The sequence below is a fragment of the Chlorocebus sabaeus genome, chromosome 5, assembly GCF_047675955.1.
Source record: "Chlorocebus sabaeus isolate Y175 chromosome 5, mChlSab1.0.hap1, whole genome shotgun sequence".
NCBI classification, from domain to species: Eukaryota; Metazoa; Chordata; class Mammalia; order Primates; family Cercopithecidae; genus Chlorocebus; species Chlorocebus sabaeus.
The window spans coordinates 2,880,750-2,894,464 of NC_132908.1; the positions used below are offsets into that span (position 1 = coordinate 2,880,750).

Below are 13,715 nucleotides of genomic sequence, written 5' to 3' on the forward strand. Positions count from 1 at the left end.
GCTAAACTAATAGACGAGGGCAGGACCAATGGCGCGGATGAGGCTGCTGCGTCGTCAAGGATGCAGAGATGAAAGCAAGGCAGTGGCTTCTTTGAGCCTAAAGACCTTCCCTCCGCATGCTGGGTATCGCGACGGGGGAGAGCAAAACCTTTAAACAAATGCCCCAGTTTCCCTCGCAGGGAGCCGGAGTCAAATAGATGAGGAAGCCCTGGGGTCGCAGTGAAGCCCACCCACTGGTGCTGGGAGAACCTCGCCCGGGACCCGGATCCAGGCCGCAGGTCCCCCGAGGCTCCGCCCCTGACGATGACACCCCTTCCCGGGTCTCCCCGCCCCCTTACTGAATTTTGGCCCCGCCTCCTCCCTCCGATTGGCTGGACGTCCAGCTATACACCGCTCAGGCAAGACCCGGAGGAGCGGCCCCCGCTAGAAGACAAGGCCCCTGTGACCATGCTGCGCATGCGCCTGCAGTGACCTCGGCTTGAGGTGACTGCACGAGCTGAGGCGGGGGCCCTTGGCGCGGAGGTTGAGTGACCCGCCGCGGCGCTGTCGCCGGAGAGGGAGGGCACCGCTGCCGTCGGTGAGAATGGGCCCCGGCGGGCGGGGAGGGTCGCGCGTCCTCGGCGTGGTCGCGTCCCCGGCCCGGCTCTCCCGGGGGTCCCGAGGGCTGCGGGTACTGAGGAGGGGTCCGCGTCCCGGCGCTGAGACCGCCTCCTGTGGGGTCTCCCGCGATTCCCTCCTTGCTTCTCGCCCCTCCTCCCCCACCCTCCCGTCCCCTGGCCAGAGCCTCAACACCCCCACATGAAGGAGCTCCGCACTAGCCCGCCGGCCCCTGGCGGTGTCCGCGGCGCCCAGCGCTGCCTTCCCGGCGCCCCCCAACCCCCGCCGGCCCCGTCCCCCGCTTGCAGCTCTGGAGGTCCCTGCAGGGACGGCAGCTACTTGGAGGCGTGAGATACTGGGGCGGGGGAGACACTTGGGACCTCAGGGTGTGGGTATTCTTGGGAGAGGAGAGAGCCGGGAAGCTGGGACCATTTGGGCGCAGCACAGCCCGCGTTTGATGCCGATTGCATCGGGTAAAGAAGGAGTAAAAGAAAGATTCTGAGCCCAGGTGATTAGGGGAAGGAGCTGCCACGACTGAAATTCCCATCGTGGGAAAGGTCTGCACTGCACACCATACATAGAGTAGCAGTTCTTGGCCTTCTTGGGGCAGGGGTCACAGCCGGTTTTTAAAATCTCCCTGTAAGGATGTGTACTGCACACCTTAGTGTCCCGTCATCCCGTCAGGGGGTCAATCACAGCCCCCCACCGTGGACTGCGTGGAGCAGTGATTATTGGGGAGCGGCTGTGCATATCGCCTGGGAACTTTTGCAATGACTTCACCCTTGCCTATCAGCTATTAACATCCCCTGATAAATTCACCACTGTTTCCGTTACACGGATGAAACCTGCCGGGAGGGCAAGGGATTTGTCCTCGCGGCTGAGGATGCCGGTGGTAGTGGACATTGATGTTTCTCTGCCTTTCGTATGAATATGATTCTGTGGCTCCACCATGAGGCACCAGGCAGGGGTCCTGTCTTCCAGAACCTCATCAGTAAGGGACTGAAACTTGTATTAGTTTCCTGTTGCTGTCCTAATAAATTTGGTGGCTTAAAGCAACACAGGTCGGGTGCAGTGCCTCACGCCTGTAATCCCAGCACTTTGGGAGGCCGAGGCGGGCAGATCACAAGGTCAGGAGATGGAGACCATTCTGACTAACACGGTGAAACCCCATCTCTACTAAAAAAAAAATACAAGGCCGGGCGCGGTGGCTCAAGCCTGTAATCCCAGCACTTTGGGAGGCCAAGGCGGGTGGATCACGAGGTCAGGAGTTCGAGACCAGCCTGGCCAACATAGTGAAACTCTATCGCTACTAAAAATGCAAAAATTAGCCGGGCGTGGTGGCGGGCGCCTGTAATCCCAGCTACTCCAGAGGCTGAGGCAGAATAATGACTTGAATCCGGGAGGCAGAGGTTGCAGTGAGCCGAGACTGCACTGCTGCACTCCAGCCTGAGCAGCAGAGAGACTCCATCTCAAAACAAACAAACAAAAAATTAGCCAGGGCCGGGCACGGTGGCTCACGCCTGTAATCCCGACACTTTGGGAGGCTGAGGAGGGCGGATCACCTGAAGTTGGCAGTTCGAGACTAGCCTGACCAACATGGAGAAACCCTGTCTCTGCAAAAAATACAAAATTTGCCAGGCATGGTGGCGCATGCCTGTAATCCCAGCTACTCAGGAGGCTGAGGCGGGAGAATGGCTTGAACCTGGGAGGCAGAGGTTACAGTGACCCAAGGTTGCACCATTGCACTCCAGCCTGGGCAAAAGAGCGAAACTCCGTCTCAAAAAAAAAAAAAAAGAATAAAAGAAAAAAGAACTCTGGGTAATTCTTAGGAATAGTGATGTTGTAGAACTGCTGTTTATATGTTAATAGACTCAGTTTACCTTTTTTTTCTGAATATTTAAAAACTTTATTGAGATAATTCACATACTGTGCAATTTACCCATTTAAAGTATACAGTTTGGCCGGGCGCGGTGGCTCACGCCTGTAATCCCAGCACTTTGGGAGGCTGAGGCCGGTGGATCACGAGGTCAGGAGATCGAGACCATCCTGGCTAACACGGTGAAACCGCGTCTCTACTAAAAATACAAAAAATTAGCCGGGCGTGGTGGTGGGCACCTATAGTCCCAGCTACTCGGGAGGCTGAGTTAGGAGAATGGCGTGAACCCGGGAGGCAGAGCTTGCAGTGAGCTGAGATCCAGCCACTGCACTCCAGCTTGGGCAACAGAGCGAGACTCTGTCTCAAAAAAAAAAAAAAACAGTTCAGTGGCTTTAGTGTGATCACAAAGTTGTGCACCCTCATGAAAATCCCTTTTAGGACATTTTCATCACCCCAGAAAGCACACCCCACTAGCAGTCACTCCTCATTCTCCCCTTGCCCACTCCAACCCCGAGATAACCACAAATCTACTTTCTCTGTCCACAGATTTTCCTACTCTGTAGATTCTCTAGACTCTAAGTAATTTCATGTAAATGGAATCATATAATATGTGGTCTTTTGGGTCTGGCTTCTTTTACCCAGCATAATTTCTTCAAGGTTCATTCATGTTGTAGCATAGATTTTTTTTTACTGCCAAATAATATTCCATTTTATATATGCACCACATTGAACTTATTCATTCATCCATTGATTGACATTTGGGCTGTTTCCACATTTTGGCTTTCATGAATAATGCAACTATGAACATTCATGTACACATTTTTGTGTGGGCATGTGTTTTAATTTCTTCCCGGCATATACCTAGTAGTGGAATTGCTGGGTCATAGGGTAACTCTACATGTAACCTTTTGAGGAACTGCCAGGCTGGTTTCCAAAAATGGTTGCACCATTTTACATTCCCCTCAGCAGTGTATGAGGGTTCCAGTTTCTCCTCATCCTCACCAACTTTCTATTGTCTGTTTTTTTGGTGTATTTTATCATGTCCATCCTAGTGGTGTGAAGTGGTATCTCATTGTGGTTTTGATTTGCATTTCCCTGTGACTAATGATGTTGAGCATCTTCTCATATATTAGCTGTTTGTATATCTTCTTTAGAGAAAGGCCTATTTGGAGCCTTTGCCCATTTTTATTTTTATTTATTTATTTTTTTTGAGATGGAGTCTCACTTTGTTGCCCAGGTTGCGGTGCAGTACAGTGCAGTGGCACGATCTCGGCTCACTGAAACCGCCGCCTCCTGGGTTCAAGCAATTCTCCTGCTGCACAGCCTCCTGAGTAGCTGGGATTACAGGCATGAGCCACTCTGCCAAGCTAATTTTTGTATTTTTAGTAGAGACAGGGTTTCACTATGTTATCTAGGCTGATCTCGAACTCCTGACCTCAGGTGATCCTCCTGCCTCAGCCTCCCTAAGTGCTGGGATTACACCACGCCCTGCCCCTTTGCCCTTTTTTTTTTTGTTGTTTTTTTGAGGCGGATTTCGCTCTTCTTGTCCAGGCTGGAGTGCAATGGCGCAATCTCAGCTTGCTGCAACCTCCGCCTCCCAGGTTCAAGTAATTCTCCCCTCTCACCTCCTGAATAGCTGGAATTACAGGCATGTGCCACCATGCCTGGCTAATTTTGTATTTTTAGTAGAGACAGGGTTTCTCCATGTTGGTCAGGCTGGTCTCGAATCCCAACCTCAGGTGATCCGCCCGCCTCAGCCTCTCAAAGTTCTGGGATTACAGGTGTCAGCCACCATGCCTGGCGGACCATTTTTAAGTTGTTTGTTTGTTTGCTTGTTTATTACTGAGTTGTAAGAGTTCTTTATAAATTCCAGATACAAGTCCCTTATCAGATATATGATTTGCAAACATTTTTTTTTCCATTCTATGGGTTAGTTCTTAACTTTCAAAAGTTTTTTTTTTTTTTTTTTTTTTTTTTTGAGACGGAGTCTCGCTCTGTCGCCCAGGCTGGAGTGCAGTGGCGCAATCTCGGCTCACTGCAAGCTCCGCCTCCCGGGTTCACGCCATTCTCCTGCCTCAGCCTCCGGAGTAGCTGGGACTACAGGCGCCCGCCATCTCCCCCGGCTAGTTTTTTTGTATTTTTTTTTAGTAGAGACGGGGTTTCACCGTGTTAGCCAGGATGGTCTCGATCGCCTGACCTCGTGATCCGCCCGTCTCGGCCTCCCAAAGTGCTGCGATTACAGGCTTGAGCCACCGCGCCCGGCCCCTTAAGAGGAGTTCTAAGGCCGGGCGCAGTGGCTCAAGCCTGTAATCTGGGGCCGGGCGCGGTGGCTCAAGCCTGTAATCCCAGCACTTTGGGAGGCCGAGACGGGCGGATCACGAGGTCAGGAGATGGAGACCATCCTGGCTAACACGGTGAAACCCCGTCTCTACTAAAAAAAATACAAAAAATTAGCGGGGCACGGTGGTGAGCGCCTGTAGTCCCAGCTACTTGGGAGGCTGAGGCAGGAGAATGGCATGAACCCGGGAGGCAGAGCTTGCAGTGAGCTGAGGTCCGGCCACTGCACTCCAGCCTGGGCGACAGAGCGAGACTCCGTCTCAAATTAAAAAAAAAAAAGAATTCCTCTTAAGGAAGATTTGTCCCTTCTTCAACATTTATTTATTCAGTTATTTATATCAGCTTGGACTCATGGATATTTATTTTATTATCTGGGTTATAATCCCAACCACTGGCTTCCAAGGCAGGGCCTCAACTCTGAGGATCAGTTTTCTTTTTAACTGGCATTTCTGACTTCAAGCATCTGCTGCCCAAGGCCATTGGCTCTGTACCAGCCCTCCATCTCCCCAGGGACAGAGTAGAGTGATGGGGACACTGGGAAGGGAGATTATTGGGTGGCAATAATAGAGGTCAGGGTTGACATAATTTTTCCTGACTCAGGTCCCAGGTCAAGGACCAAGGACGTGGCTCTGGACAGGTCACTTCTGTGCTAGGCGCAGGCAGGAGGACCAGAGTGGCAGGGTTTTCTCTCTCTCTTTTATTTTAATTAATTAATTAATTAATTAATTTTTTTATAGTGATGAGGTCTCCCTATGTTGCCAGGCTGGTCTCGAACTCCTGGGCTTAAGTGATCCTCCCACCTTACTCATGCTTCTGACCGGCCAGCTACAATCTCAAGTTGCTATGTCCCCTTCCTTGGGTTAAATCATTTGCTAGAGTGGCTCAAAGAACTCAAGGAAACAGTGCCAGGCATGGTGGCTCATGCTTGTAATCCCAGCACTTTGGGAGGCTGAGGCGGGTGGATCACTTGAGGTTGGGAGTTTGAGACCAGCCTCGCCAACATGGTAAAAACCCAACTCAACTAAAAATACAAAAATTAGCTTGGCGTAGTGGCTGACACTTGTAATCCCAGCTACTCGGGAGGCTGAGGCAGGAGAATTGCTTGAACCTGGGAAGTAGAGGTTGCGGTAAGCTGAGATTGCTCCATTACACTCCAGCCTGGGTGACAAGAACGAGATTCCATCTCAAAAAAACAAACTATTTACAGGCCAGGTGTGGTAGCTCACACCTGTAATCTCAGCACTTTGGGAGGCCGAGGCAGGTGGATCACCTGAGGTCAGGAGTTCGAGACCAGCTTGGCCAACATGGTGAAACCCCATCTCTACTAAAAATACAAAAAATTAGCTGGGCATGGTGGTGCACACCAGTAATCCCAGCTACTTGGGAGACTTAGACAGGAGAATATCTTGAACCCAGGAGGCAGAAGTTGCAGTGAGCCAAGATCACAACACTGCACTCCAGCCTGGGAGACAGAGCAAGACTCCATCTCAAAAACAAAAAACAAAAAACAAAACTTATTTACATTTACCATTTTATTATAAAGGACACAAATGAAAATATAAATGCAACCAGGTGCGGAGGCTGACGTGGGTGGATCATGAGTTCGAGAGATCAAGACCATCCTGGCCAACATGGTGAAACCCCGTCTCTACTAAAAATATAAAAATTAGGTGGGTGTGGTGGCGCACACCTGTAGTCCCAGCTATGTGGGAGGCTGTGGCAGGAGGATCACTGGAACCCAGGAGATGGAGGTTGCAGTGAGCCGAGATTGCACCACTGCATTCCAGTCTGGTGACAGAGTGAGATTCTGTCTCAAAAAATAAAATAACTAAAATCCATATATATTTAAATATATAATATATTATATATATAATATAAAATATATATGACATATATAATATATATGATGTATATAAATGCAGCAGCATGTGTGGGAGGGGCTCAGTTTCCATTCCCACCCCACTCCCAACTCCCACACACCCCTCCAAGGACTCCATGTGTTCCTGGAAGCTCTGGGAACCGTCTCCTTTTGGGTTTTTATGGAGGCTTCATTACATAGGCATGATTGATTGAACCATAGGCCATTGGTGAACAACTTAACCTTCAGGCCCTCTCCCCTTCCTGGAGGTTGGAAGTGGGGCTGAAAGTCCCAACCCTCTAACCCTGCCTTGGTCTTTTGGGTGACCAGCCCCACTGAAGCAGCCCAGGGGCTACCAGCCATCAGTCAGTACCTAAGCATACAAAAAGACATCATTTTGGAGATTCCAGGAATTTTAGGAATTATATACTAGGAGAGAGGGTCAAAGACCAAATATATATTTCACAATATGAAAGAGCACAATTTACGTATTTCAGGATTCCCTTCTTGTTACAGCTTAATGAGATTTTTTTATTTTCCTGACTTTTGTCTTTGGATAATTAGTCAGTAGTTTAGGTCTGTCTTGTTCCTTTACTATGGGGTTTGAATTTGAGATGGGGCTGACGGCCCTTTTTTTGGGGGGCGGGGACGGAGTCTCGCTCTGTTGCCTAGGCTGGAGTGCAGTGGCATGATCTCAGCTCACTGCAAGCTCCGCCTCCCGGGTTCACGCCATTCTCCTGTTTCAGCCTCCTGAGTAGCTGGGACTACAGGCGCCGCCACCAAGCCCGGCTAATTTTTTGTATTTTTAATAGAGACAGGGTTTCACCGTGTTAGCCATGATGGTCTAGATCTCCCGACCTTGTGATCTGCCCACCTCGGACTCCCAAAGTGCTGGGGCATTACAGGCGTGAACCGCCGCGCCCGGCCTCTTTGGGGCCCTTTTCTGCAGCTTAGAGTTGGCCTGGCTACAGGGCTGGGACTATGAAATGGCAAGGAGGTGCCTCAGGTGCCAAATATTAGGTTGGTGAAAATTAATTGCGGTTTTGTCATTGAAAGCAATGGCAAAACCGCAATTACTTTTGCACTAACCTAATATAAGGAGGCGTGCAGTCTGGGGGTCAGAGTGAGTGTGGAGGTCTCGGGGAAGGGCCGCCGGCCTGGAGCAGGCTGCTAGGTCTGGGTCCCTGCCAGCCTTGCGGGGACGAACTGCTGTATTTTGCAGGAATTTACACGCCGGGTATGCAAGAGGCTGCATGTTTTTTGGACTCTAGGAGCGCTGCGGTCGCAGAGCCGTCACGGTGGGAGGCGCTAGAGGACCCGGGGTGGACTCGGACGTGGGGTCAGGGATCCTGGCATTTATTCCTACCCGGACCTCCTATTCATGCTGCGGAGCGTGGGAGGCGTGGGGAGATCGGCCGCCAGAAGGACGTGCGCCGGAGCCAATCAGCGTGTGAAGCAGGGCGCTATGTGGTTGGGGCCTCCGGTAACCTTTTTCCGCCCTGGAGTGGCTGGCCGGGTCATTGCCACTGGAGGTTCCCGGGTCTCCCCAGGTCTCCGGCATTCCCACATTGCCCTGTGACGCAGATGAGCAGAGCCGGAAGGGCCGTGCGGGAGGAACAAGGGTTGGCTTGTCCGGAGGCGGATGGATAACGCGACCCCGATCCCTGCGGTACTCTGCAGTCATGTGACTCGCTGCCTGGCGCATTTCTTCGAGTGCCCACCCCCTCGAGAAGGTGCCCCTGGGGTGGGGGCTTCACATCTGCTTTTGTTTAGTGGTCAGAGGACTACAGAGGGGACCTCTCAGGACAAGGCCCACAACCCCCTACTCCAGCCCTGCATCCTCAGGCCCCTCTCATGGACAATAGGGTCTTAGAAAACGCCAGGGTGCTGGGCATGGACCCTTCAGACCAGACGCATTGGGAGGGGTCCAAAGAGACCATGAGAACCTCAAGCCCAGGTTGGGGAATTGGCCCCGAGGGAAAAGTGGGCATCCCTGGGCCTTGTCCTGCCTGGGTCCTGGACAGGGGGCTAGGTGGCTGCCCAGGCTGCAGTCTTGTGTCTAGACTAAAACTGTAGGCTGGGAAAGTCCCCATCATCGGCCTACAACCCAATCGCCCCCGAAAAGACAGAAAGGCCACCCCACACTGGTGCTACAGCACCTCAGGACCGGGTCTCCAGGCCAACCAGAGCCGGGCGCTTGCCCCTACAAGGTTATAACCCATCCTTTCTGCTTTTCCAGGCCAGAAGCCAAGGAGCCCTCAGTGACTGTGGGATCCAAGACATCATATCGCTGTCCCCACCGAGCCAGGGAAGTGCTAACACCAGCTCAGACAAGGTTGGTGTGAGAACCAGCGGGTCGGGGAGACTGTGGGCCTCCAGACGGGGATGCGACTGGATCTGGTTGTCCCACCTTCCAGGGCCAGCTGCAGTGCTGTGGTCTGCAAAGTGCTGGCAGGTGCCTGGCCCATGTTCCCTGTGACAACACAAACTGAGCTCATGTCCCCAAAGTGCTTAGCTCTGATGCTTGGTGCCCAGGGACACCAGTGTCAGTTAAAATGGACAAAGTACATCAGATGCTGTGTGGTCGTGGGCTCTGTGTCCACTCTAGCTCTGCCACTCTGGCTGTGTGGATCACCCTGGCATGCCTCAGTGTCCTCAACTGTGACTGGGTCCATAAAAACAGCCTGCTGTCATAACAGGGGTGGGAGGGGGGACTGGAAACAGTCCACAAGGTGGAAACCCTTTGACTGTGCTCAGCACGTGGGAGGCCCATTGGTAGTGGCTGGGCTCTTAGTCCATTAGTCACTCTGATGGCCCCTTGTGGAGAGTATTTACTGTGCACATTTTCCAGATGGGGTTAGATGGGGGTGACATACCCAAGGCTTCCAGGAGAGGAACTGGCAGAACAGAAGCCTAGTTCCATCAGGGCCCCCGCCAGCCTTGGCTCCAGCGAGCAGTGAGGCAGCCCCATCTGGCCACCTCCCTCCCAGAGCAGCGTCTAGAGCCCCCCAAGGGCTTCCTCCACTGACGGGATTTTGCTTCCTTCCTTAGGACGGAACCGCTGAACTCCAGGTTGCTTGCCTGGGAGTAGGAGAAATCCACCTGCTGGGGGCTGAGCGTGGCCTGAGGGACAGGCCCTGGGTCCAGGGATGCCCCTGCCTGAGCCCAGCGAGCAGGAGGGCGAGAGTGTGAAGGCTGGCCAGGAGCCATCCCCCGAGCCAGGCACAGAAGTCATCCCGGCAGCCCCCAGGAAGCCCAGAAAGTTCTCCAAACTGGTCCTGCTCACAGCCTCCAAAGACAGCACCAAGGTGGCGGGGGCCAAACGCAAGGGCGTGCACTGCGTCATGTCCCTGGGGGTGCCCGGCCCTGCCACCCTTGCCAAGGCCCTCCTGCAGATCCACCCCGAGGCCCAGCGGGCCATTGAGGCAGCCCCTCAAGAGCCTGAGCAGAAACGCAGCAGGCAGGACCCAGGTGAGGCTCCACAGCGGCCCCCCAGGACAGCTTGGCACCTCCCAGGGTGGCCCCCACAGCCGCGCTGGCTCCATCAGGCCGTTCTCCCTGTCGTGCAGGTCCTCGTTCCCTGACTTTGACTACGTGTAGGGAGCAGTGGCACAGGGGTTAGGGCACAGGCCTGGGCATCCCCCGACCTCCAACCCTGCCTCTGAGCGGCCTTGCCTCTCTGCGTCTGTTCCCCACTCTGGAATGCACTGCCCACTGACTCCTTCACAAGGGAGCATCTGAGGGTGTGGTGGGGCCCACAGGCAGCTGCTATCAGCTTCAAGGTCTTGGCTTGCAGCTGCTCAGTGAGAGTCTCTAAGGCCAGGAGCTTGATGGGTCACCTTTCCATATGTTCTAGAAAGCTCCTGTTGTCTCACTCGCTGTTCAGTCACTTAGCAACATCCACAGAACAACAGCTGTGTGCAGGCTGGGCTCTGGAGACTCGAGGCACGCAGAATGAGACCCCCAGCAGACCAAGGCAGTGACCTCAGCCTGGCTCTCCAGGACTGCCCCTGCCCTTCCTACCTCCTCTGCCCAAGCAATCACCCCCCCGACAAGCCTCCAGGGAGACAGAGCTCAGGGCTCACAGGTCCCGTGGGGGAGTGGGGCTGGGGGTGTGGCCCTAGCTGCTGCAGGCTGGCTGGAGGTGATGGGTCAGGTTCATTCCCTCTGCTTTACTATGGGAGTGATGCGATGGATGGAGACACTGAGCGTCTTCAGCCCCCGCTCCCACTCCCCAGGGCCCTTGGCTCTGCCCCTGGCTGTGTACTAGACCTTTCTGTCAGCTAGACTTGGGGGATACAGCCAGGTGGGGCATGGTAGCAGAGATGGCATGAGAGCAGGGCTGCCCCTTTCCCTCACCCAGCTCACCCAGGCCCTGCCCCACTGTCCCCTGCAGGAGGACAGGCCTCCTCCCGGCCCCACAGCAGGTCCTCAGGTCCACAGGTCCTGCCTCTGGGCTCTACCAGGGCAGGCAGCGGAGGGGGCAGGGCCCTAGGCAGCAGAGGAAATGGGCTGGGTACACCTTTTGAGCTGGAAATTCCAGAGAGATGGGGCAGGGGGCTGCCCAGTGGGTGGGAAGAAGATGAGCTGGGGTTTCTTCCCGACTAGGAGTGGGCTTTGCCATGCCCTAAGAAGAAAAGTCATAGCAGGTGGCCTTGGCTTGTGACCTCTGAACAGGTGGCCCCTGGGGTCAGCCAGGATACTCAGACTGGCAGCCCATTGTAAGAAAAGGGGGTGCTCTTAGGGTTCCTTCAGTTTGCTGGCAGGGCAAGGACCCTGCCTCACTGATGAAAATTGAGGGGTGAGTGGCCTGAGGTCACAGAGGGTCACAGCCCCATAGCCTCCCCGGGACTAAGACCCCAGAATGCCTGAGATGGTGGTGTCCACAGCCACAGGCTTGGAGCTCTCAGGGAACCTAGTGGACCCCTCGGCCTCCATTCCTTTGCTAGAGTCTCAGGCCTGGTGTGAGCAGTGCTGTGGAATTCAGAAGGACCCCGTCCTCCCAGAGCAGGTGGGAGTGCCTGGCTCTCACTGCGAAGCCCCCACCATCCAGTCGTTTTTTTTTTTTTTTTTTTTTTTTTTTTTGAGATGGAGTCTCGCTCTATCGCCCAGGCTGGAGTGCAGTGGCCGGATCTCAGCTCACTGCAAGCTCCGCCTCCCGGGTTCTCGCCATTCTCCGCCTCAGCCTCCCAAGTAGCTGGGACTACAGGCGCCCGCCACCTCGCCCGGCTAATTTTTTGTATTTTTTTTTTAGTAGAGACGGGGTTTCACTGTGTTAGGATGGTCTCAATCTCCTGACCTCGTGATCCACCTGTTTCGGCCTCCCAAAGTGCTGGGATTACAGGCTTGAGCCACCGCGCCCGGCCACCATCCAGTCTTGCTCTGAGAGCCTCTGTGTGTCCCCCTGGCTTCTCCCGCCAACCTTGGGCAGAGGGTGCAGTCCCCACAGCCTGTGGGAGGCAGGGCTCAGAGGAGTGAAGTCACCACCCTGAGGCCACCAGGAGGTCCCTGCAGAGGGCAGAGGGGGTTGGAGTTTGGCTCAGGGTCTATTAGCTCTGTGGAATGAGAGCATCTCAAGGTCCTCCTAGCCCCTTTGAGACTCCTGCTTGCTGCTGGGATCCATCTAGGCCCTTTGTGAGAATTGGAGCACAGCTATCTTCTCCAGATGAAAGGCAGAGCAGGGCTCCATCAGGCCCCAGGGGTCCCGCAGGCAGTCACCCTCGAGCATCGACCACCCCCACCTGCCAACTCCTCCGTCCTTCCATCCCCACCCCAGGTCCAGCAGAGGGGATGGCCGTGGCTTCCCAGTGCTCAGCACAAACTTGGCCTCACGTTTCCTGGAAATGATTTTAGCAGCTTTTGTGGCCCTGGGCTGGTGGCCTTGGGAGCAGTGTCCCTGAGTGGCAGTCACTTCTCAGTCAGGCAGAGGCTTCTGGCCCTGGAACATCCACTGGCTGGGGTGAGAGTGAGGCCTGGTAGACCCCCAACACCCAAGCTCAGCCCTCCCTTCTCCATTGACACCAGCCTGATCCACCTTCTTCTCTTGCAGGAGCAGACAGAACAGAAGACAGTGCATTAGCAGCGGGGCCTCCTGAGGCTGCTGGGGAGAACTCTGCCCCCTGCCCTGTGGCACCTGGCAAGTCCCTGTAACGTTGACGACAGCGCATCCTCCCAGGCCACTAATCCGGCCATAGGCTCTTCTCTGTCCGCAGGGCTTCTGGCGCCCAATCGGTGAATCTTTGCTTTCAACATTGTGTAATTTCTTTCTTTCTTTTTTTTTAGATCAAGTATAAGTTACTTTTGTAAGCAGAAAAGTACTTTCAAACAAGAATAAAAGAAGCTGTTCGCTAGACCCCATAATGGGCAGGTTTTAAACATTCCAGGTTTCTAGGTCCTTTGAGGCTCAGCTCTGATGCCACCACCCCTGGGTCTCCCCACCCCAGCCCTTACCGGGCCCTTCCAGAGTGCCCCTTAGTCACTGCCCTCCCTGACCCAAGTCTCGCTTCCTCCGTGAAGCCTCCCAGACTGACAGCTCCCAGGCACTAAGGGAGCTCAGCCTTGCTGAGAATGGTAGCTCCTGGATTCTGCTGAGGGAGAGGTAGGCCTGCAGCTCGTGGGTGGGTTCAGGGAGGAACCTGACAAAAGCACATGCGGCCTGCCTGTCATGTTCTTTCCAGGGGGTTTGTGGGCTGAGGGAACCGGAGTTCCTGCCCTGGCCCCCTGGGTGCCACCCCTGCTGGAGGGGAGGTGAAGGAAGCACAGCTACCCTACCTGAGCTCCCAAGTCAGCGAGCCTCCAAGAGGCTTCCCATGCAGTCCTCATTCTTTTAAAACTGCCTCTGGGCTCAAGGCAATGTTAGGGTTTTGTTTGTTTGTTTGTTTGTTTGTTTTGAGGTGGAATTTCACTCTTGTCGCATAGGCTGGAGTGCAGTGGCACAATCTGGACTCACTGCAACCACCACCTCCCGGGTTCAAGCGATTCTCTTGACTCAGCTTCCTGAGTAGCTGGGATTACAGGCGCCCGCCATCACGCCTGGCTAATTTTTAT

General features: G+C 54.2%; 1 protein-coding gene across 3 annotated transcripts; it reads left to right on the forward strand.

Annotated features, from left to right (window-relative positions):
- Positions 1-418: 418 nt before the first annotated feature.
- FLYWCH2 (FLYWCH family member 2) lies at positions 419-13,020 on the forward strand. 3 transcript variants are annotated; one of them, XM_007983073.3, is made up of 4 exons: positions 419-577; positions 8,908-9,003; positions 9,720-10,139; positions 12,718-13,020. In XM_007983073.3, exons 3-4 carry the CDS (start codon positions 9,818-9,820, stop codon positions 12,816-12,818), a joined length of 423 nt encoding a protein of 140 aa, XP_007981264.1. In that variant the 5' UTR covers positions 419-577; positions 8,908-9,003; positions 9,720-9,817; the 3' UTR covers positions 12,819-13,020. The 3 variants fall into 3 exon arrangements, with proteins under 3 accessions (XP_007981264.1, XP_007981275.1, XP_007981280.1); XM_007983084.3 differs by lacking the exon at positions 419-577 and adding an exon at positions 8,158-8,401; XM_007983089.3 differs by lacking the exon at positions 419-577 and adding an exon at positions 8,168-8,337.
- The last annotated feature ends 695 nt before the right edge of the window (positions 13,021-13,715 follow it).